This window comes from Dama dama, chromosome 29, assembly GCF_033118175.1.
Source record: "Dama dama isolate Ldn47 chromosome 29, ASM3311817v1, whole genome shotgun sequence".
Lineage (NCBI taxonomy): Eukaryota > Metazoa > Chordata > Mammalia > Artiodactyla > Cervidae > Dama > Dama dama.
The window spans coordinates 71,971,061-71,994,368 of record NC_083709.1 but is presented as its reverse complement, the minus strand read 5'-3'; the positions used below and the strand labels follow the sequence as shown (position 1 = coordinate 71,994,368).

At 40.4% G+C, this 23,308-nt stretch overlaps 1 protein-coding gene across 1 annotated transcript in view; it reads right to left on the bottom strand.

Annotated features, from left to right (window-relative positions):
- LOC133048439 (contactin-associated protein-like 3) overlaps positions 1-23,308 on the bottom strand; it is a 225,642-nt gene that overhangs the window by 18,845 nt on the left and 183,489 nt on the right. The window contains exons 16-21 of the mRNA XM_061132107.1: positions 22,973-23,143; positions 22,061-22,279; positions 18,190-18,429; positions 17,228-17,458; positions 12,705-12,838; positions 11,831-11,918 (exon numbers count right to left, since the gene is read on the bottom strand). Coding sequence (XP_060988090.1) covers positions 11,831-11,918; positions 12,705-12,838; positions 17,228-17,458; positions 18,190-18,429; positions 22,061-22,279; positions 22,973-23,143 — 1,083 coding nt within the window. The remainder of the gene's footprint in view (positions 1-11,830; positions 11,919-12,704; positions 12,839-17,227; positions 17,459-18,189; positions 18,430-22,060; positions 22,280-22,972; positions 23,144-23,308) is intronic.

Below are 23,308 nucleotides of genomic sequence, written 5' to 3'. Positions count from 1 at the left end.
CAGAGATCATTCTGTCGTTTTTGAGATTGCATCCAATCTCAAAGTAGTGTACCTTACTTGGTATTTTAAAGTTCTCATACTTTGGGATTATAAGTCCTATCAGAGTCAAAACTACACAGAACACTAGAAATCTAAAGATTTACATTTAAAGTAGGATTATACTGAAATTATGTTATAGTAACTGGGAAAACTTAACCTTGATTGGTCATCACTAATATGATCATTGAAGAATGGAAAGAACAAAGGGGTTGTTAATCAGAAGTCTATTTCAAAGCATTTTCCAAAACTTATTTGGGAAAACAATAATAATAACTAGATTAGTTAATCATTAGAACACTATTTTATTGTTTATATTTTGTGTTATATCACAAGTGCTTTGAGGGCAGGTACAGTATGTCTTTTGCTATGAGGCATTCAAAATGTCCAGTGAAATATAAGCACATACTGGGAACCACCAAACATTCCAGAATGGATAACTCCATGAGTCAAAATAGCTAACAAGAAATACTGAGGCCACACTCCGTGTAGGGCTTTCTACTAAAAGAAGTAGTTGCTTCTTTTACTTAATGTCAATGTTGTACAAGATAATTAATATAGTTTTCTATTGTCTTCAATAGCAATATATTCCTGCATTAAACAGAATCTTAATGATTTTGAGAATGATGTATGTTAAGGACATTTTATTATCTTGTGTTACAAAATTTTAATTATTATCTTGTATTACAAAATTTTGACCACTTTATTATTTTTGGCCCCTTAATCTTATTTATATTTTTCTTTATAGATGTTATTAAATCTTATGCTGTAATTTGAAACTCTTTAATTTAATAATTCCTGATTTTTTTAACATGTTTGGAAAGATTTTCTCCTGTACAAGATTATAAAAATACCTCCACACACACACACACACACAAACGTAAGTACTGGATAGCTTATCACAGTTTGGGACAACTTTCTCAGAGGAATTAATAGCTCCTTGTTAACCAATCTGTTGGTCTATTTTACTGTGTCAGTGAAGTGAAGTTCTGCCTATTTGCCAAATCTGAACATAAAACTATAATCTCATACTCAGTAACTGGTTTTGACAGTGGTGGCAGAACAGAAGCCATCCAAAAATAAAGTTATCCAAAACATGAAAAGTTTTATTAGCCTTTGATCAAGATACATACCTCTAGGTACAGATGAAATGAATATTTATAATTTTATTAGATTCAATTGCTTCAGGCTATAAACTTCATTGCTGAGTTTCAACTTTAATTTTTATGGCCTGAGAGAGATGCATTTGAATATGTCATCCTTGAATAAAAACATTAACTAACACCTTCAATTCCATGCTACTGTTCTCTATATATTAAATCACAGGAAAATAAAAATTCATATAACAAAACCTATTATTCTACTTTTTAATTAAAATGATCCTTTTCATATAATATAGTTTAGTAATTAAGTCAATTTCCATAATCTATTGCCTATTTCTTTATAGATCATACATTTGAACCTAATTTGCCTTTAAAATACTCCTTTGTCAATTTCATACTTACTGATGGCAACTTTCTACTTGGGGACATGGGTATTTCTGAACATGCCTCATTTCTCCTGTTGGATGCTGGAGTCACTGAGGGCATGGAGTTGTGTGTGATGTGTTTGTCTTGACCACATCTGTCCTTTGGGCTGGGAAAAGAGTGCACACAGACTTCTCCTCTACAGTGGAGGAGGGGTCAGATCTGGGTGCAGACAGGACAATCATTCCACCCACAGCTTGCACCCACTTGACAGAAATGCAGCTCTGAGGCTTGCACACCCTTTGAAATTGAAGTGAAAGTGTCAGTTGCTCAGTTGTGTCTGACTCTGTGACTCCAGGACTGTAGCCATGGAATTCTCCAGGCAAGAATACTGGAGTGGGTAGGCATTCCTTTCTCCAGGGGATTTTCCCAACCCTGGGATCGAACCAAGGTTTCCCACATTGCAGGCAGATTCTTTACCAGCTCAGCTGCCAGTGAAGCCCCTTGCATACATTTTAGATGATCGATTACTTACTTTTCTCAAACCAAGGATCAGTAGGGCCAGAGAGTAGAGCTCAAAATCAGATAAAAAGGGAGCAAATTGTTCTCCATTTGGATATTAAAAACAATTATAAGTTAGGCTGACAACCAAAGATAGGGTTTTATCTCCCTGTTCTCTAAAACTGAAGGTGATCTTTGAGCTTTTAGGAATTTCATAACCTCTATTTAAACATATACTGTTATTCTCATGGGCAAAAGTTGAGAGAGCAGTTATTCTTTTGAATTGTTTTTCAAACTCTTTTTTTCTTTTTTTTTTTTTTTGGTCTGTTTTTGTTTGCTTTCCCTTTCTTTTAAAATTATGCCACTATTTAAACAGAATAAAAAATCTACTAATATCATGAAAACAGAGATGTCAGAAGTGCCTGGTAAACATCCAAATGACACATTAGAGACTAGAATATTCACCTCTACAATAGGCTATGATAGGGATAAACATCTCCCAGCATTCAGCGGGAAACAAATATTTTCACTTTCATTTCTGTGTTAATTATATCACCACTATCCCACATGTGGGGAGTGTGAAGAACAATGAACCACGGGAAAAGACATTCAGCACAAGCTGCCTGTCTATCAAATACATTATCAAGGCCAGACAGATTCTACATCCACCTTTAAGGCGTGATTACAGTGCAGGACCATCACTGCTTCAGCATAAAATTGTTATTCACCATACCAAGCTAAACTATATTCTTACCCTTCTTCATTGACTTAATCAGCCATTTTAGCAGCTGAGCTTTTTAACAGTTAGGTTGTAGCATCTAAAACTTACACTTTTGTTATTACCATTTATAAGAGCACCCTTGGAAATAGCACTAGGATTCATATTTCCTCTGTCTGAAAAGTAAGAAGTCATCATTTTATTGTCCATCTGTTTGAAAGATGCGATAGTTTTTAATAGTTACTACACTTCTTGACATATTTGGAACATCCATTCATGTGCCTTCTCTAACATTCTCAAGTTTGTGATGTACTATATATATACATGTAAGGTAGAAGAAATGACCAAAAGAATCAACACATAAATGGCTGAACACCTAATAAGTTTCCATCGATTATTTAGGACAAAACAAAATTATATGAATAACAAGTACTAGAGCAGAGACAGGGAGGAGCCAAGATGGCGGAGGAGGAGGACGGGGAGACCACTTTCTCTCCTACAAATTCATCCAAAGAATAACTGAACGCAGAGCAAACTTCACAAAACAACTTCTGATCCCTAGCTGAGGTCATCAGGCGCCCAGAAAAGCAGCCCATTGTCTTCGAAAGGAGGTAGGACAAAATATAAAACATAAAACGTGAGACAAAAGAGCTAAGGACGGAGATCGTCCCAGGAAGGGAGTCTTAATAGAGGACGTTTCCAGACACTGGGAAACCCTCGCACTGGCGGGCCTGGGGGAAGTGTTTGAATCTCGGAAGGCAACCTGACTGCGAGGGAAACAATAAATAAAACCCACAGATTATGAGCCTAAAAGCAACTCCCAGCAGAAAAGTACCCCAGACACCCGCATCCGCCACCAGCAAGTGGGGGCTGGAGGAGAGGAGGCGGTGGCATTGCTTGGGGTAAGGACCGGGCCTCAGTGCCCTGAGGGCAATCGGAGGGAGCGTTTGTGAGTTACCAACTTGAACTGTGGGAGAGCAAAAGAGAGAGAGGAAATTAACCTGCCCGAACACACTGCCGGCCGTTCACAGAACAAAGGGTCTGAGCAAGTCCAGGGAAGAGCTCGCAGGCTGCGGACCAGCCCAGCCCCGCCGGAGGCAGGAGGCAGGGGGGAGGGGAAAGGGGCAGGCTGGCCCCAAGGGCCGCATCCCCCACCGCGCTGCAAACAGGCCCCCAGTTTCTAACCAAAGACCGCCTGAGATTCTGGATGGTCGACATCCGCGGGAGAGTCGCGGGGAGACACAGGGCGCAGGCTCCCAACCGGCGCGGGCGGGGACTGGGGCTGGGACCGCGGAGGGGAGAAGGCGCGCGCACCCAACCGGCGCGGGCGGGGACTGGGGCTGGGACCGCGGAGGGGAGAAGGCGCGCCGCACCGGGGACAGCGCGCCCGTCAAGCCCCTGGCTGCCTGGGCCACTCGGACGGGAAGGCACAGAGAGCAGGCGCAGCTTTGTGTTCCGCGCTTCTGTGGAACACCCGAGGGCTGGAGCCGCGCGCAGCGCAGGGCGCGCTCCATATGGAGCAGCCGGGAGCCTGAGCAGCGCAGACGGAGAAAGCAGGGTCGGCCCCTCCCCACAGCGCCAGCCTCTCCCGGCAGCGCAAGCCCCTCCCCGCAGAGCGACGGAACTAGCTACCTGAACAAGAGACCACCTCCGCCCGCCTGTGTCAGGGCGGAAATGAGACTCTGAAGAGACCGGCAAACAGAAGCCAAATAAACAAAGGGAACCGCTTCAGAAGGGACCGGTGCAACAGATTAAAATCCCTCTAGGAAACACCGACTACACCGGAAGGGGCCTGTGGATACCGAGAAGCGTAAGCTGGAACGAGGAGCTATCTGAAACTGAGCCGAACCCACACTGACCGCAACAGCGCCAGAGAAATTCCTAGATATATTGTTACTTTTCTTTTTTTAAGAAAAAAAAATTTTTTTTTTATTTTTTCTTTTTTATTTGTTCTCTTTTATTTTCCTTTAAAATTCCCTCTTACTCCCCCATTACTCCTTAACTCTCATTTTCATAGATTTTTATGATTTTTTTAATTAGGGGAAAATATTTTTTTTTCTTTCTTTCTTTTTTTTTCCTTTTTCTCTTCTATTTTCTATTTTTCTTTTTCTCTTATTTCTTTTAAAGTCCTCTAGTATTCCTCTACTACTCCTTAATTTTCATTTTCAGTACACTATAACCTTACAAAAAAAGAAAAAGAAGAGCAGCCCTATTTTTAAATCAAACTTCATATATATTTCTAAAAATTTTTTTGTGTGTTTTGGTTTTTGTTTTTAATATAGTGTTTTTAAGAGTCTAACCTCTACTCTAGATTTTTAATTTTTGTTTTTCAGTATATGATATAAATTGTGGACATTTAAGAATCCAATATTCAGTTCCCATTTTTATTCAGGAGGGTGTTGATTATTCTCTCCCAATCTTGACTCTCTGTTTTCTACCACAGAACACCTCTGTTTCCTCCTTTCCCCTTCTCTTCCCAGTCCAATTCTGTGAATCTTTGGGGGTGTCTGGGCTACGGAGAACACTCTGGGAACAGACAACTGCGTAGATCTGTCTCTCTCCTCTTGAGTACCCCCCTTTTCTCCTCCTGCTCATCTCTATCTCCCTCCTCCCTCTCCTCTTCTTCATGTAACTCTGTGAACCTCTCTGGGTGTCCCTAATGGGGGAGAATCATTTCGCCCTTAACCTAGAAGTTTTATTATCAGTGCTGTATAGTTGGAGAAGTCCTGAGACTACAGGAAGAAATCCAGAGGCAGGAGACTTAAGCCCAAAACCTGAGAACATCAGGAAACTCCTGACTACATGGAACGTTAAGTAATAAGTGACTGTCCAAAAGCCTCCATACCTACACTGAAACCAACCACCACCCAAGAGCCAATAAGTTGTAGAGCAAGACATACCATGCAAATTCTCCAGCAACGCAGGAACATAGCCCTGAATGTCAACATACAGGCTGCCCAAGGTCACACCTAACACATAGACCCATCTCAAAACTCATTACTGGGCACTCCATTGCTCTCCAAAGAGAAGAAATCAAGTTCCACACATCAGAACACCGACGCAAGCTTCCTTAAGCGGGAAACCTTGACAAGCCAATCGTCTAACCCCACCCACTGGGTAAAACCTCCACAATAAAAAGGAACCACAGACCTCCAGAATACAGAAAGCCCACTCCAGACACAGCAATCTAAACAAGATGAAAAGGCAAAGAAATACCCAACAGGTAAAGGAACATGAAAAATGCCCACCAAGTCAAACAAAAGAGGAGATAGGGAATCTACCTGAAAAAGAATTTGGAATAATGATAATAAAAATGATCCAAAATCTTGAAAACAAAATGGAGTTACAGATAAATAGCCTGGAGACAAAGATTGAAAAGATGCAAGAAATGTTTAATAAAGACCTAGAAGAAATAAAAAAGAGTCAATTAAAAATGAATAATGCAATGAATGAGATCAAAAACACTCTGGAGGGAACCAAGAGTAGAATAACGGAGACAGAAGATAGGATAAGTGAGGTAGAAGATAAAATGGTGGAAATAAATGAAGCAGAGAGGAAAAAAAGAAAAAAGGATCAAAAGAAATGAGGACAACCTCAGGAACCTCTGGGACAATGTGAAATGCCCCAACATTCGAATCATAGGAGTCCCAGAAGAAGAAGACAAAAAGAAAGGCCATGAGAAAATACTCGAGGAGCTAATAGCTGAAAACTTCCCTAAAATGGGGAAGGAAATAGCCACCCAAGTCCAAGAAACCCAGAGAGTCCCAAACAGGATAAACCCAAGGCGAAACACCCCAAGACACATATTAATCGAATTAACAAAGATCAAACACAAAGAACAAATATTAAAAGTAGCAAGGGAGAAACAACAAATAACACACAAAGGGATTCCCATAAGGATAACAGCTGATCTATCAATAGAAACCCTCCAGGCCAGAAGGGAATGGCAGGACGTACTGAAAGTAATGAAAGAGAATAACCTACAACCTAGATTACTGTACCCAGCGAGGATCTCAATCAGATATGAAGGAGAATTCAAAAGCTTTACAGACAAGCAAAAGCTGAGAGAATTCAGCACCACCAAACCAGCTCTTCAACAAATGCTAAAGGATCTTCTCTAGACAGGAAATGCAGAAAGGTTGTATAAATGTGAACCCAAAACAACAAAGTAAATGGCAACGGGACCACACCTATCAATAATTACCTTAAATGTAAATGGGTTGAATGCCCCAACCAAAAGACAAAGACTGGCTGAATGGATACAAAAACAAGACCCCTATATATGCTGTCTACAAGAGACCCACCTCAAAACAAGAGACACATACAGACTAAAAGTGAAGGGCTGGAAAAAAATATTTCACACAAACGGAGAACAAAAGAAAGCAGGAGTCACAATACTCATATCAGATAAATAGACTTTCAAATAAAGGATGTGAAAAGAGACAAAGAAGGACACTACATAATGATCAAAGGATCAATCCAAGAAGAAGATATAACAATTATAAATATATATGCACCCAACATAGGAGCACCGCAATATGTACTGCAAACGCTAACGAGTATGAAAGAGGAAATTAATAGTAACACGATAATAGTGGGAGACTTTAATACCCCACTCACAACTATGGATAGATCAATTAAACAGAAAATTAACAAGGAAACACAAACCTTAAATGACACAATGGACCAGCTAGACCTAATTGACATCTATAGGGCATTTCACCCCAAAACAATCAACTTCACCTTTTTCTCAAGTGCACACGGAACCTTCTCCAGAATAGATCACATCCTGGGCCATAAATTTGGTCTTGGAAAATTCAAAAAAACTGAAATCTTTTCTGACCACAGTGCAGTAAGATTAGATCTCAATTACAGGAAAAAAAATTGTTAAAAATTCAAACATATGGAGGCTAAATAACACGCTTCTGAATAACCAACAAATCATAGAAGAAATCAAAAAAGAAATCAAAATATGCATAGAAATGAATGAAAATGAAAACACAACAACCCAAAACCTATGGGACTGTAAAAGCAGTGCTAAGGGGAAGGTTCATAGCATTACAGGCTTACATCAAGAAACAAGAAAAAAGCCAAATAAACAACCTAACTCTACACCTAAAGCAATTAGAGAAGGAAGAAATGAAGAACCCCAGGGTTAGTGGAAGGAAAGAAATCTTAAAAATTAGGGCAGAAATAAATGCAAAAGAAACTAAAGAGACCATAGCAAAAATCAACAAAGCTAAAAGCTGGTTTTTTGAAAAAATAAACAAAATTGACAAACCATTAGCAAGACTCATTAAGAAACAAAGAGAGAAGAACCAAATTAACAAAATTAGAAATGAAAATGAAGAGATCACAACAGACCACACTGAAATACAAAGGATCATAAGAGACTACTACCAGCAGCTCTATGCCAATAAAATGGACAACTTGGATGAAATGGACAAATTCTTAGAAAAGTATAACTTTCCAAAACTGAACCAGGAAGAAATAGAAGATCTTAACAGACCCATCACAAGCAAGGAAATCGAAACTGTAATCAAAAATCTTCCAGCAAACAAAAGCCCAGGACCAGATGGCTTCACAGCTGAATTCTACCAAAAATTTAGAGAAGAGCTAACACCTATCTTACTCAAACTCTTCCAGAAAATTGCAGAAGAAGGTAAACTTCCAAACTCGTTCTATGAGGCCACCATCACCCTAATTCCTAAATCCAACGATGCCACAAAAAAAGAAAACTACAGGCCAATATCACTGATGAACATAGATGCAAAACTCCTTAACAAAATTCTAGCAAACAGAATCCAACAACATATTAAAAAAATCATACACCATGACCAAGTGGGCTTTATCCCAGGAATGCAAGGATTCTTTAATATCCACAAATCAATCAATGTAATACACCACATTAACAAATTGAAAGCTAAAAACCATATGATTATCTCAATAGATGCAGAGAAAGCCTTTGACAAAATTCAACACTCATTTATGAATTAAAACTCTCCAGAAAGCAGGAATAGAAGGAACATACCTCAACATAATAAAAGCTATATATGACAAACCCACAGTAAGCATCACCCTCAATGGTGAAAAATTGAAAGCATTTCCCCTGAAATTAGGAACAAGACAAGGGTGCCCACTCTCACCACTACTATTCAACATAGTGTTGGAAGTTTTGGCCACAGCAATCAGAGCAGAAAAAGAAGTAAAAGGAATCCAGATAGGAAAAGAAGAAGTGAAATTCTCGCTGTTTGCAGATGACATGATCCTCTACATAGAAAACCCTAAAGACTCTTCCAGAAAATTACTATAGCTATTCAATGAATATAGTAAAGTTGCAGGATATAAAATTAACACACAAAAATCCCTTGCATTCCTATATACTAACAATGAAAAAACAGAAAGAGAAATTAAGGAAACAATATCATTCACCATTGCAACAAAAAGAATAAGATACTTAGGAGTATATCTACCTAAAGAAACAAAAGACCTATACATAGAAAACTATAACACACTGATGAAAGAAATCAAAGAGGACACAAACAGATGGAGAAACATACTGTGTTCATGGATTGGAAGAATCAATATTGTCAAAATGGCTATTCTACCCAAAGCAATCTATAGATTCAATGCAATCCCTATCAAGCTACCAACGGTATTTTTCACAGAACTAGACCAAAGAATTTCACAATATGTATGGAAATACAAAAAACCTCGAATAGCCAAAGTAATCTTGAGAAAGAAGAATGGAACTGGAGGAATCAACCTGCCTGACTTCAGACTCTACTACAAAGCCACAGTCGTCAAGACAGTATGGTACTGGCACAAAGACAGAAATATAGACCAATGGAACAGAATAGAAAGCCCAGAGATAAATCCATGAGCCTATGGACACCTTATCTTTGACAAAGGAGGCAGGGATATACAATGGAAAAAAGACTACTTCTTTATTAACAAGTGGTGCTGGGAAAACTGGTCAACCACTTGTAAAGAATGAAACTAGAACACTTTCTAACACCATACACAAAAATAAACTCAAAATGGATTAAAGATCTAAATGTAAGACCAGAAACTATAAAACTCCTAGAGGAGAACATAGGCAAAACACTCTCCGACATAAATCACAGCAAGATCCTCTATGACCCACCTCCCAGAATATTGGAAATAAAAGCAAAACTAAACAAATGGGACCTAATGAAACTTAAAAGCTTTTGCACTACAAAGGAAACTATAAGTAAGGTGAAAAGACAGCCCTCAGATTGGGAGAAAATAATAGCAAATGAAGAAACAGACAAAGGATTAATCTCAAAAATATACAAGCAACTCCTGAAGCTCAATTCCAGAAAAATAAATGACCCAATCAAAAAATGGGCCAAAGAACTAAACAGACATTTCTCCAAAGAAGACATACAGATGGCTAACAAACACATGAAAAGATGCTCAACATCACTCATTATTAGAGAAATGCAAATCAAAACCACAATGAAGTACCATTACATGCCAGTCAGGATGGCTGCTATCCAAAAGTCTACAAGCAATAAATGCTGGAGAGGGTGTGGAGAAAAGGGAACCCTCTTACACTGTTGGTGGGAATGCAAACTAGTACAGCCACTATGGAAAACAGTGTGGAGATTTCTTAAAAAACTGGAAATAGAACTGCCATATGACCCTGCAATCCCACTTCTGGGCATACACACTGAGGAAACCAGATCTGAAAGAGACACGTGCACCCCAATGTTCATTGCAGCACTGTTTATAATAGCCAGGACATGGAAGCAACCTAGATGCCCATCAGCAGATGAATGGATAAGGAAGCTGTGGTACATATACACCATGGAATATTACTCAGCCATTAAAAAGAATTCATTTGAAGCAGTTCTAATGAGATGGATGAAACTGGAGCCCATTATACAGAGTGAAGTAAGCCAGAAAGATAAAGAACATTACAGCATACTAACACATATATATGGAATTTAGAAAGATGGTAACGATAACCCTATATGCAAAACAGAAAAAGAGACACAGAAATACAGAACAGACTTTTGAACTCTGTGGGAGAAGGTGAGGGTGGGATGTTTGGAAAGAACAGCATGTATATTATCTATGGTGAAACAGATCACCAGCCCAGGTGGGATGCATGAGACAAGTGCTCGGGCCTGGTGCACTGGGAAGACCCAGAGGAATCGGGTGGAGAGGGAGGTGGGAGGGGGGATCGGGATGGGGAATACGTGTAACTCTATGGCTGATTCATATCAATGTATGACAAAACCCACTGAAATGTTGTGAAGTAATTAGCCTCCAACTAATAAAAAAAAAAAAAAAAAAAAACAAGTACTAGAGAAGGAATAATAAATATGCCATGGAGAATTTCCCCTAGATAACATTTAAATATCAATAAAACATATAGTTTATAAATAATCAAAAAGAAAAGAAATACCTTTCAATATTTGTTTTTATTTCAATGTAATTCTCAGTGAAAAGGGGGGGAAAGGCATCAAGGTTTTGACATTTAAATAGTAAAGTATGCTTTTACTTTGGCATTTTTATGGAGAATAACTAACAGCCATAAAGGACAGGACGTCTGTGGGATATTTAGAGTGTGATTTTCCAAGAGTAGCTGGGAGTAATGAAAACATTTCACCTCAGCCCACAGGCAAGGCAGGGACCAGGCCACAGTTCAAAGCTTATTTGTTTGCTAAGAGCAGCTTTTTCTTAAGCCTATGTCTAGATTTATCATTAAAATGATTTCTGCATTTGACCCCTGATTACTAAAGAGTTTGTGAACTTGCTATCTGCTTTGATTTTGTCTTCCCTGAATTGTTAGAAAAATGCAAAGTTTCATTATGCTTGATTGCTAAGTGAGAGGGTAAGTGTGGAGGCAGTTTTCAAGGAACGCCCCTGTTCAACTCGCAAGCAGCACTTCGTCGTGATTATATGCACACTCAGACAAGAGTGCAAGCTTCTACCTTGATTGTTACTCACTGGGAAATCATGAATATGTCAAGGAGCTCCTTTCAGCATGATGAATGCTTCCCATATTTGCAACTTAACACTTCTGATATCAATCATAGGGTGGTAGGGGGAGAGGGGCCCTCTTTCTTCCACTTACCTAAAACTGTCCCCAACATAATGGACTTGACAGCATTGAATTCTGTCCCTGAAGACAGGATGACTTGTCTCCTTGCATTCTGGTTAACCTATTAAATGTTCCACAAGATGTAAACATCAAAATGGCAAGCAATTTTGATAAAAGGATGGGAATCAAAGGAAAACCAAGAAAAATGATAAAAATAATCCATACGTTCAAGTATTTTATAAACAACTTCTTTAGCACCTCAAATTTCACTCCACCCCATCCTTTTCCCCTACATTTGTCTTCATGATTTAAGTATCATAATTGGTACAGTCCACAGAGAGATGCAAGAGCTACTTTGAACCTCAAAGTTTTTACTTATTTAGAGGAAATTTATAACATGAACAGAAAAAAATGTATTATTCATACAGATTCAATGTAAAAGATTACTCTTCAAAACCCAGTGACAATGCATAATTTAAAGACTCTGATGTTTTTCAAAATGTATTTCCACTTTAAGCAAGATCATGCTTTTTCTTGTGTGTTTAAATTTCAGTAGCATTTGTTCTTTTGTAATACAGTGGGAATAGGTTCCCATTGGAATATCTCCAGTAGTCCCTATGAAAAACTAGGGAATATTTCCCAATCATGTAAAGTGAAACCAGTGAGGAGAGCATGGTATTTTAAAAGGTCAAATGTTAATAAAAACCTTTGACAGTCTCTTGATAAACTAACATTGCAAAATGAAATGAAACACCTTGACTACATTTCCTATCCTAGACTTATGGAAGGACAGTGCTGAATGTGTATTTCATTTATTAGGATTTGTTATCAAATTTTGGCTTTAAGTCATGCTTTCTGAGCATCTTGATTTTGGTTACTGCTGCTGCTGTTGAATTTATGACCTTACCTCTACAGACATCACTGCTGCTTCTCTGTTAATCCTCACGTGGTGAAGCTGCCCATCAGCCAGGTTTTTAAAACCAAAATTAAAAACGTCAGGGTCTCGGTGTCTGTCTAGCTTATACCTGATCTGCAAACTTCCTAAAGAAGAGAAGAATGACATTGTAACTAAAACAGAATTTTATAAAAACTGGCAATGCAGGTCCTAATGCACATGAAAAAAATTAATACAATTTGAATCTATGGCCCCTTTACTTGAGTGCATACAGTCACTTTTCCCAGACTAGCAATTATTTATATGCTGTTTTGGGGCCAAATTCAGAGTCCAGTTACACAGTCTTAAAAGTCAAGACCAAACAGTCTTTTTCCAAGTTCTTCCATTTTCCTGAACCAGAGGAAAAAGTCCAAGTTAAGCATATGAAAACACCAAGTGAGGCTTGAAGTTGATTATTCATGTGGTATTCGTATTATTAAATGGTAAAACCTCAAGCAATTTTGTATTAACTTTCAGTTTCTACAAGCATAACTTCTTTTAATGTGACTTACTTTAATGCATTTTAATGTATCACTGACATTCACATTATTTTTTTTGCACAACCAGAAATATTTTCTAATGTTTCTACCATAATCAAGAAATAGCAAAAAGAGAAAAGTGAGTGATTTGCTACAATATCCAAATTTCCCAATCCACACACTGCTCTTCTTCACAGATGCACTCTCCACCCGGCACTGTGGCATCATCTGTAATAGATGCCATTAGTCAGTGACTGTAGAAATCTTTTCCAGAAGTTTCTCCCTTTATTCTCCATGAGAAAGGGTTGAAGCTTAGTTTTATTCTCTAATGGGAGAGTGTTAGTTCTGCTCTTTTCCTGGCGACCATGGGTTAGGGAATACTCATTCTACTTCTCTTTATACGTGGATGGGCATGGGGGCTTCCCAGGCGGCACAAGTGGTGAAGAACCCACCAGCCAATGCAGGAGAAATGAGAGACTCTTGTTTGATGCCTGAGTTGGGAAAATCCCCTGGAGGAGGGCATGGCAACCCACTCCAGTATTCTTGTCTGGAGAATCCCATGGACAGAGGAGCCTGGAGGGCTGGAATCCACAGGGTCACAGAGTCAGACACGCCTGAAGTAACAGCCCGCACACAGGCAACAGGGCATGACTGACTTCCCAACCTCTGATGGGTAGAGAACAATCCCATTTACCTGATGCTCAAGGAAACTGGGTTTGATATGATTTAACACACTTCATGATTTCACTTCCAAGGAGGAGGAAATAGCTTCCGTATAGAAAATGAGATGCCGTCTTTCAAAATGAAAGTGTTGCTGTTGTTCACTTGCTCCACTGTGTCTGCCTCTTTGTGACACCACGGACTGCAGCACGCCAGGCTTCCCTGTCCATCACCATCCCTCAGAGCTTGCTCAAACTCAGGTCCCCTGAATAGGTGATGCCATCCAGCCGTCTCGTACTCTGTCGTCCCCTTCTCCTCCTGCCCTCAATCTTTCCCAGCATCAGTGTCTTCCAATGAGTCAGCTCTTTGCATCAGGTGGCCAAAGTATTGGAGCTTCAGTTTCAGCACCAGTCCTTCCAATGAATATTCAGGGTTGATTTCCTTTAGGACTGACTGGTTTGATCTTTTTGCTGTCCAAGGGACTCTCAAGAGTTTTCTCCAGCACCACAGTATGAAATTCTTTGGCTGTCAGCCTTCTTTATGACACAATTCTCACATACTTTGTTGTTGTTCAGTCACTCTTTGCGACCCCCATGGACAGCAGCAGGCCAGGCTTCCCTGTCCTTCACTATATCTGGAGTTTGCTTAACCTCATGTCCATTGAGTTGGTGATGCCATTTAATCATCTCATCCTCTGTCATCCCCTTCTCCTCTTGCTCTCAATCTTTCCCAGCACCAGGGTCATTTCCAACGAATCAGCTCTTCACATCAGGTGGTCAAAGTATTGGAACTTCAGTTTCAGAATCAGTCCTTCCAATGAATATTCAGGGTTGATTTCCTTTAGGATGGGCTGGTTTGATCTCCTTGCTGCCAAAGGGATTCCCAAGAGTCTTCTTGAACACCACAGTTCAAAAACATCAACTCTTTGGCACTCAGCCTTCTTCATGGTCCACCTCTCACATCCACACATGACTACTGAAAAACCATAGCTTTCACAATACTAACCTTTGTCAACAAAGCAGTGTCTCTGCTTTTTAATATTCTGTCTAGGTTTGTCATAGCTTTTCTTCCAAGGAGCAAGTGTCTTATAATTTCATGACTGCAATCACCATGTGCAGTGATTTTGGAGCCCAGGAAAATAAAGTCTGTCACTATTTCCATTGTTTCCCCATCTATTTGCCATGACATGATGGGACTGGATGCCATGATCTTCGTTTTTTGAACATTTAGTTTTAAGCCAAATTTTTCACTCTCCTCTTTCACTTTCATCAAGAAGCTCTTTAGTTCCTCTTTGCTTTCTGCCATAAGGATGGTCATCTGCATACCTGAGGTTATTGATATTTCTTCCAGCAATCTAGATTCCAGCTTTTGCTTCATCCAGCCCAGCACTTCACATGATGTACTCTGCATATAAGTGAAACAAGCGGGGTGATAATACATAGCCTTGACATACTCCTTTGCCCAATTCTGAACCAGTCCATTGTTCCAAGTCCGGTTCTAACTGTTGCTTCTTGACATGCATACAGATTTCTCAGGAGGCAGGTAAAGTGATCTGGCATTCCCATCTCTTTAAGAATTTTCCACAGTTTGTTGTGATCCACACAGACAAAGGCTATAGTGTAATCAATGAAGCAAAAGTAGATGTTTTTCTGGAACTTTCTTGCTTTTTCTATGATCCAACAGATGTTGGCAATTTAATCTCTAGTTGCTCTGCCTTTTCTAAATCCAGCTTGAACATCTGGAAGTTCATGATTTATGTGCTGCTAAAGCCTCACTTGAAGAATTTTGAGCATTACTTCGCTATAACATGAAATAATTGCAATTGTGTGGTAGTTTGAACATTCTTTGGCATTGCCTTTCTTTGGAATTGGAATGAAAACTGACCTTTTCCAGTCGTGTGGCCATTGCTGAGTTTTCCAAATTTGCCGGCATACTAAGTGCAGCATTTTAACAGCATCATCTTTTAGGACTTGAAATCTTAGCTGGAACTTCTTCACCTCCACTAACTGTTCATAGTGATGCTTCCTAAGGCCCACTTGACTTCACACTCCTGGATTTCTGGCTCTAGCTAAGTGATCACATCATGGTTTTCTGGGTCATTAAGATCTTTTTTGTACAGTTCTTCTGTGTATTCTTGCCAACTCGTCTTAACTCTTCTGCTTCTGATAGGTCCCTACCATTTCTGTCTTTTATTGTGCCCATCTTTGCATGAAATGTTCCCTTGGTATCAATAATTTTCTTGAAGAGGTCTCTAGTCTTTCCTATTCTATTGTTTTCCTCTATTTCTTTGCACTGTTCACTTAGCAAAGCTTTCTTCTCTCTCCTTGCTATTCTTTGGAACTCTGCATTCAGATGGGTATATCTTTCCTTTTCTCCTTTGCCTTTCACTTCTCTTCTTTTCTCAGCTGTTTGTAAGGCCTCCTCAGACAGCCATTTTGCCTTTTTGCATTTCTTTTTTTTGAAGATGGTTTTGATCACCACCTCCTGTACAACGTTATGAACCTCCATCCATAGTTCTTCAGGCCCTCTGTCTATCAGATCTAATCCCTTGAATCTATTTTTCACTTCCACTGTATACTCATAAAGGATTTGATTTAGGTCAGACCTTAATGGCCTAGTGGTTTTCCCTACATTCTTCAATTTAAGTCTGACTCTGGCAATAAGGAATTCATGATCTGAGCCACAGTCAGCTCCTGGTCTTGTTTTTTCTGACTGTATAGAGCCTCTCCATCTTTGGCTGCAAAGAATATAGTCAATCTGATTTTGGTATTGACTGTGGTGATGTCTATGTGTAGAGTCACCTCTTGTGTTGCTGCATATCCGTACAGTGACACTAATTATTTCATTTCAGAAGGCAAGACTTCCTCACCCCCACTGCCGTGCTATATAGAATGTTCTCATTAGTTATCTATTTTATACATAGTATCAGCCGTGTATATAAGTCAATTTCAACCTCCCAATTTTTCCCACCCTGACCCTTTCCCCCTTGGGAACCATGCAATTGTTCTCTATGTTTGTGTCTCTGTTCGCAAATAAGATCATCTATATGTTTTTCTAGATTCCACAGGTATGCATTAATGTACAGTATCTGTTTTCCTCTTTCTGACTCATTTCACTCTGTATGACACTCTCTAGGTTCATCCACATCTCTACAAATGACCCAGTTGTGTTGCTTTTTATGGCTGAGTAATATTTTTTCGCATATCTGCTCTGCATCTTCTTTATCCATTCCTCTGTTGATGGACCATAACTGAAAAAGATACGTGTCTCCCAGTGTTCACAGCAGCACGATCTACAATAGCCAGGACTTGGACACCACCCAAGTCAGTCTTCTGTTCTTAAAGTAAAGACACTCACCGTTTGGGGCAAGGATGACTGAAAGGTATTCCTCATAGAATGAGCTCACATAGAGCAGTGAGCTGGGTGTCCCTGTGGTCCGGAAGCTCAGTGTGGCCACTTCTCCTGTCAACGTCAGATCCTCATGAAATAAAGCCATGAAGGAGCTGGAGTTCTTGCTAAAGGTGTCATTGTAATGTTCTTGAAAATTGTAGATCACTGAGGAGCCAGCTCCAAAATAGGCAGAAATGTCTGGAATGGCAAGCAATTTTGGTTGTATTAGCAATATGTAAATGCATGCGTCTTATTATGTATATTTCTGTATATGCAAAGAATATCTCTAATCCTCAAATATCTCAAAAGAAAAAAATAATAATGTCATGCTCTGCTGAGTATTTTTTGGTTTAGTATTATTTGTTTTTATTTTGGCTGTGACACACGGCTTGCAGTATCTCGGTTCCCTGATCAGAGATTAGACCCGGGCCATAGCAGTGAAAGCACCAAATCCTAACCACTAGGCCTCCAGGGAACTCCACCTTTGCTGTTTTTTAATTTAAAAAAAAATTAAGATGAAAAATAATAAAGCTTAAGTAAAGAGATAATCCCTCCATAGTCCCAAAACCCAGAATTGAGTAACAATATTTTATTATTGCCTCAAAAATGCAAAATTAAATGTCTAGTGTAAATAAATGTCTAGTGTAAATGTATAGTTAAAGTTTACTAAAGCAGTAAACTGTAACTAAATCCTCAAGGAGACCTCACTGATGCCCCTCTGATCCACTAGAAGCGGTCATAGCCTTGTCAAGAACACAAGCTTACCTCCTCCCAAGGGAAATGGAGGCATTCGGGATAGAAACAATTCTATTTGAACTCAGCACAGAGAACTGCCTTATCTTTCCATTACAGAGTCAGATGCCAGAAGCATCTTCACGAGCTTCTCGGGCTCCCTCCACTCCCTGCAGGCTGTCCTTGGGCACACTCACCGTTCTCGCAGAACGGCCCGTCGTACGCAGAGAAGGTGCAGTCACACAAGATCCCTCTGCGCTTTTCTCTACACCTCCCCCCGTTGTGACACAGGTGACCGTAGGTGCTGCAGTGTCCTGGGCACCCTGGCTCCACCCCTGGGGTCATCGTGGCTCTTTCTTCCAGATCCAGGGCCAGCCCGTTCAATCGCAGAGACCGAATGCACCCCAGGAAGCCTCTCTGTCGGCTTGCGGTTCCACCTGCAAGGGAAACACTGCAAATGCAAACGCGTGCCTCGGTGTCTTATTCAGGATTTCACCTTCACGCTGAACTGAGGCCGTATCTCTGCTCTCTGCTCGGTCGTCATGTCCAACTCTGCGGCCCTGTGGACTGTAGCCCGCCAGGCTCCTCTGTCCATGTCCATGGGACTCTCCAGGCAAGAATACTGGAGTGGGTTGCCATGCTCCCCTTCAGGGGATCTTCCCAAGCAGGGATCAAACTTGTATCTCCTGCGCCCCGGGAATTGCAGGTGGATTCTTTACTGCTGGGCCACCAGGGAAGCCGCGTTTAGATAAGGACAAAAAAGTCACTGCTCAAAGTTTCATGAACAAACACAATTCTGAAAACATAGTCTGTGATCAAATGTTAAGAATCATCAAATGGCACTGACTTAAAAGCATTAATGAAAACATTTTTTAAGGTGAACTTGGTACTATTTATTCTAAAATATTTAGAAAGACTTACATTTTTACATTTGTTCCTCTCTTAAAAGACAAAATGAAGACCACTGATCCTTTTTAAAATTTAAATTTATAAACAATGACATATATAATAAAGGGTATATAGTTAAAAATCTTTGTGATGTAATATATATTATAAAAGTGTGGTATATAAATTTGTACATGTATTTTATATATATTACAATTTTTGTGCATATATATTTTTGTATAATAGATGTATTACAAATGTATGTATTCAATTGACCAAAAAGTTTATTTAAGATTTATTGTAACATCTTATAGAAAAAGCCAAATGAACTTTTTGGCCAACCCTATATATTGTGTGTGTGTTATATAATGCTAATCCTTACTTAGATGAGCTCTGAATAACACAGCTGTGAAAAGGAACTGGGAAGAGACCAAAGAAAGAGGCGGCAGAAGAGGTAAAACTGAAATTGAGGACCCCAGGTCTCTCACACTCCATCCTGGCAGCTCTGAGGTTAGGTGGTATAACATTAACCAAATAATATATATATCTCCCTATTTTTGATCATTTATCATGTGAACATAATAAAGATGGGAGCACAGGAGTCACCTGAAGTACCTGCTAAAAACAGATTTTGGATTTATTCCCAAAGATCCTGATTCATTGAATTTTCAACTAACACCTCAGGCTTTAGAAACATCACCATAACGGAAACACTGGCTCTAGGCAGGTTTCCATTCAAACTTTGTTCCTAGAAATTCTGTTAATTAATCCTCAGAATTTAAATCAGAAAAGAGTACTGTTCAGTTTGATTCGCAATCTGATAACTTTCAGGGAAGCCTCCTCGACTCAGTGAGAACTAACTGTGCTTGAAGATGAGTTTAATGGTGCCATGGGCTGTACCACACTCACTCACACACGCGCACACACACACACATGCACGCACACACACACACACATGCACTCACACACACACGCACTGACACACACTCACACATGCACTCACACACACATACACACTCACTCACTCACACACACACTCACACGCACTCACACACACACTCACTCACACTCACACACACACTCACACATGCACTCACACCCACACACACTCACTCACTCACACACTCACACACACACACACTCACACATGCACACACACACTCACACACACATGCACTCACACTCACACACACTCTCTCACTCACACACACACACACACACACACACACACACACACACAAATTCATTCAATAGCATCAGGTCCTGAGCATTGGAGCAGGTAACTTCTGGCAAAGCAGACTCTGTGCTAATTTGTGATTTACATCAATTTTTAATTGGACTGTGTCCTTATATACTTTAAAATACGTGAGAACAGACCAAGTGAGAGCTACTTCGTTAATCTGCTTAGTTTCCAAATTAAAATAGAGTTGTCTAAAGAGCAATGTAGCAAAACTTATTTCTCCCTTTGGGAAAAACAAACAATAATAAAGACTAAGCAAGTAAATCAGAGGGAAGACTTCCACTACACAGAGTGTTTATCTTTAAAGAAGGGACAGCAAAATAATGAGTCCACTCTGGTTCTAAACATGATGCTTCCAATGAGAGCAGCAGAGAGGGAGCAGGGCGGAGAGGAGCCTGGCACTGGGCTGGATTAAATACTGCTGTGCAGAGTCACACGAGGCTGCTTCTCTCGGCCTGGCCTCCTACTGTCTGATTTTGGGGGGACATTGGAGGATTTTGTCCCAATTACAAATCTGATTCTCTGACTTCACTAAGAAGTGAAATGAGAGAACTGGATTAAAAAAAATGCTATTTTTTAAAAAATAAATAGTAGCGATAAGAGGTAACTGAAACAAACATAAGTTGTCTATGATACTGAGTGCAAGCCTGGGAATCAGTCCCAACAGGGGTTTGGATTTCCCTTCCTGTTGGGTTTCTGTGATCAAGTCCCTTGATCTCTCTGAACCTCCTTGATCTCATCTGTAAATTGGGTATAATAATCTGTGGCCCAGTGGTAAAGAATCCACTTGCCATTGCAGGAGATGCAAGAGATGTGAGTTCAGTTTCTGGGTCAGGAAGATCCCTTGGAGTAGAAAATGGCAACCCACTACAGCATTCTTGCCTGGAGAATCCCATGGACAGAGGAGCCTGGTGGGTTACAGTCCATGGGGTTGTAAAGAATCGGACATGACTGAGCCATTGAGTCACATAATCTATGGCAGAGATAACTCATATTAAATGAGTTCTTGGTACACAGTGTCTGTGTGGCTGAACCACACTGACTCCTTTTTTTATCAGCTCCATCTTAGCCCTGCAACCCCACTCCACCCCCTTCTTTTTGGATGACTGATCTTTAGCCTACTCACAAGAACTGCATCCCAGCCAGATATTTCCCCACCAACCTTTACCCTTGCCTTCACCTGATATGAAAACTGGAAGAGTGTCTTTTGCTGATGCAGGTGGTCATGCAGGTGCCTCCATGGGGGCAGAAAAATCCTGGGACTGGGCCATGCGTCCTTCTCACTTGGTAGTCAGATTCTATTTTTAGCTTTGCCACTTCAGATTCCCCCAGGACCCCTTTCCAGGGCATGAGGTGCCCCTGTGAATGCTTCTGGTTCATCATCCCCTGGATATAAGTTACCCACAGCACACGTCAGAGCTCTACTTTATAGAGCTGCCTGCATGGAGTTTCAGTCTCCAAGTTCCTTTTCAGTTCAGAACATTGTTTCTTTTCAATTTACCTTTTAATTGGAGCATAATTTCTTTATAATGTCGTGTTGATTTCTGCTGCACAGCAGTGTCAATCAGTCATAATTGTATATACATAAGTATGTCTCCCCTCGCTCCTGAGACTCCCTCCCACCCCTCTAGGTAATCCCAGAATCTCAGAGCACCAGGCTGGGCTCAAACAAGTATCCTGTATTAATGCATATGTACGGAATCTAGAAAAACAGTGCCGATGAGGCTATCTGAGGGAAAGAATGGAGAAGCAGATACAGAGAAGGAACTTATGGACACCGCGGGAGAAGGGGAGAGTTAAGGAGGATTTTATTCGGTATCTCCTTCTCCCACCAGTGCCTGCAGCGTCGGAGCAGCCGTTGTCGTCGCTGCTGTAGCTGCGATCTGCTCTTGCGGGGTCTTTGCGCTCAGAGCCGGCAGTTAGGAGCCGCAGGCAGCACTCACCCACGAAAAGCTGGCTGTTGAGCTGCAGGCGGGCGTGCCCGGCAGCGGGCGCGGGCTGCGTCTTGCGCGGGTGCTGGCCCACTTGGAGGGACGCTTCTTTCACGTTGCGGTCTGCCCTCACGTGGTACCACCGGTTGTCATTAAAGGCAGTGGGGGACTGCACCGTGACCTCACGAGGCCCGTTCCCCACATCAAAGGAAAAGGCCACTTCTGTTGGGGCTGGAAGTGAAAATAGGAGACATGCCCGCGTTCACTTACAGGAGAGAAATTTTAGTCTTTAGTAGGTCTGAAAAAAGTACTATGACATGCTCCTCATGGAAAAAGACATGCCAGGGATGCAGACAGATGCCAGTCTGAGCTGGTTGGGGAGGGGCTGGGATGGAGCAAAAACCTGTATCCTGGAGAAAGAAAAGTGAAGCTGATTTTAACGTATTTCTCCCCAGAGTTTACTGTTCATCCTCCTCAGCCCTAAGCAATAGAGATATTTACCTACAGAAACAAAACTACTATTTTATCTAACTTTATACATAGAAGTGATTTTATTTAAAGGTGGTTTAAACCTTTATGTAGTTTTAAAAGCACTAGGTGAATTTCAGATAGCAAGACATTAAGTTTTGTCTACATATATGTAAACAATGTGTTTAGTCAATTAAATCACATAATGTTGTGATTTAGTAAGAAGTTATTTGACCAGTTTGGTTTAATACCCTTTTTGCCCATAGAATTAAGACAACAAGGAACTGTACAGACTGTTGTGTGTTGCAGGAATCACTGTTTCACTTTCCACTTAGTGTTTAAGAAAAAACATAACTGACAAAGGAAGCATGTCAGTGTGTTAGGAGCTAGGTCACCAGCAAGGTTATTGTTAATCACTGAGTACCCCAGTGGATGTGTGCTGACTGGACAACTCACCGCGCAGCTCTAGCCTGATGAAGTCTGTGATTCCCAGGTTCTCTAAAAACACCCCTGAAGAGGCTGTGGTCTTAAAAAAGAAAGATACGTCAGCACTCAGCTCTCCTCGGAACGTGGGGAAATGAAGGTATGAAGTCTCAGTATTGAAAGAAGCTGAATTCCAAAATGAATCTGTTTACAAAAAGAAAATAAAAGACAATGACAATAGCAGTAAAATGCAAGTAACAATCGCCTTTTATATTTCTAGCATTTTTACTGTTCAATGCATTATTTATCCATTCAACGCATTATTTATCCATTCAAGCCTTCTTATGGGAGTTCTTCTGAACATGTGGC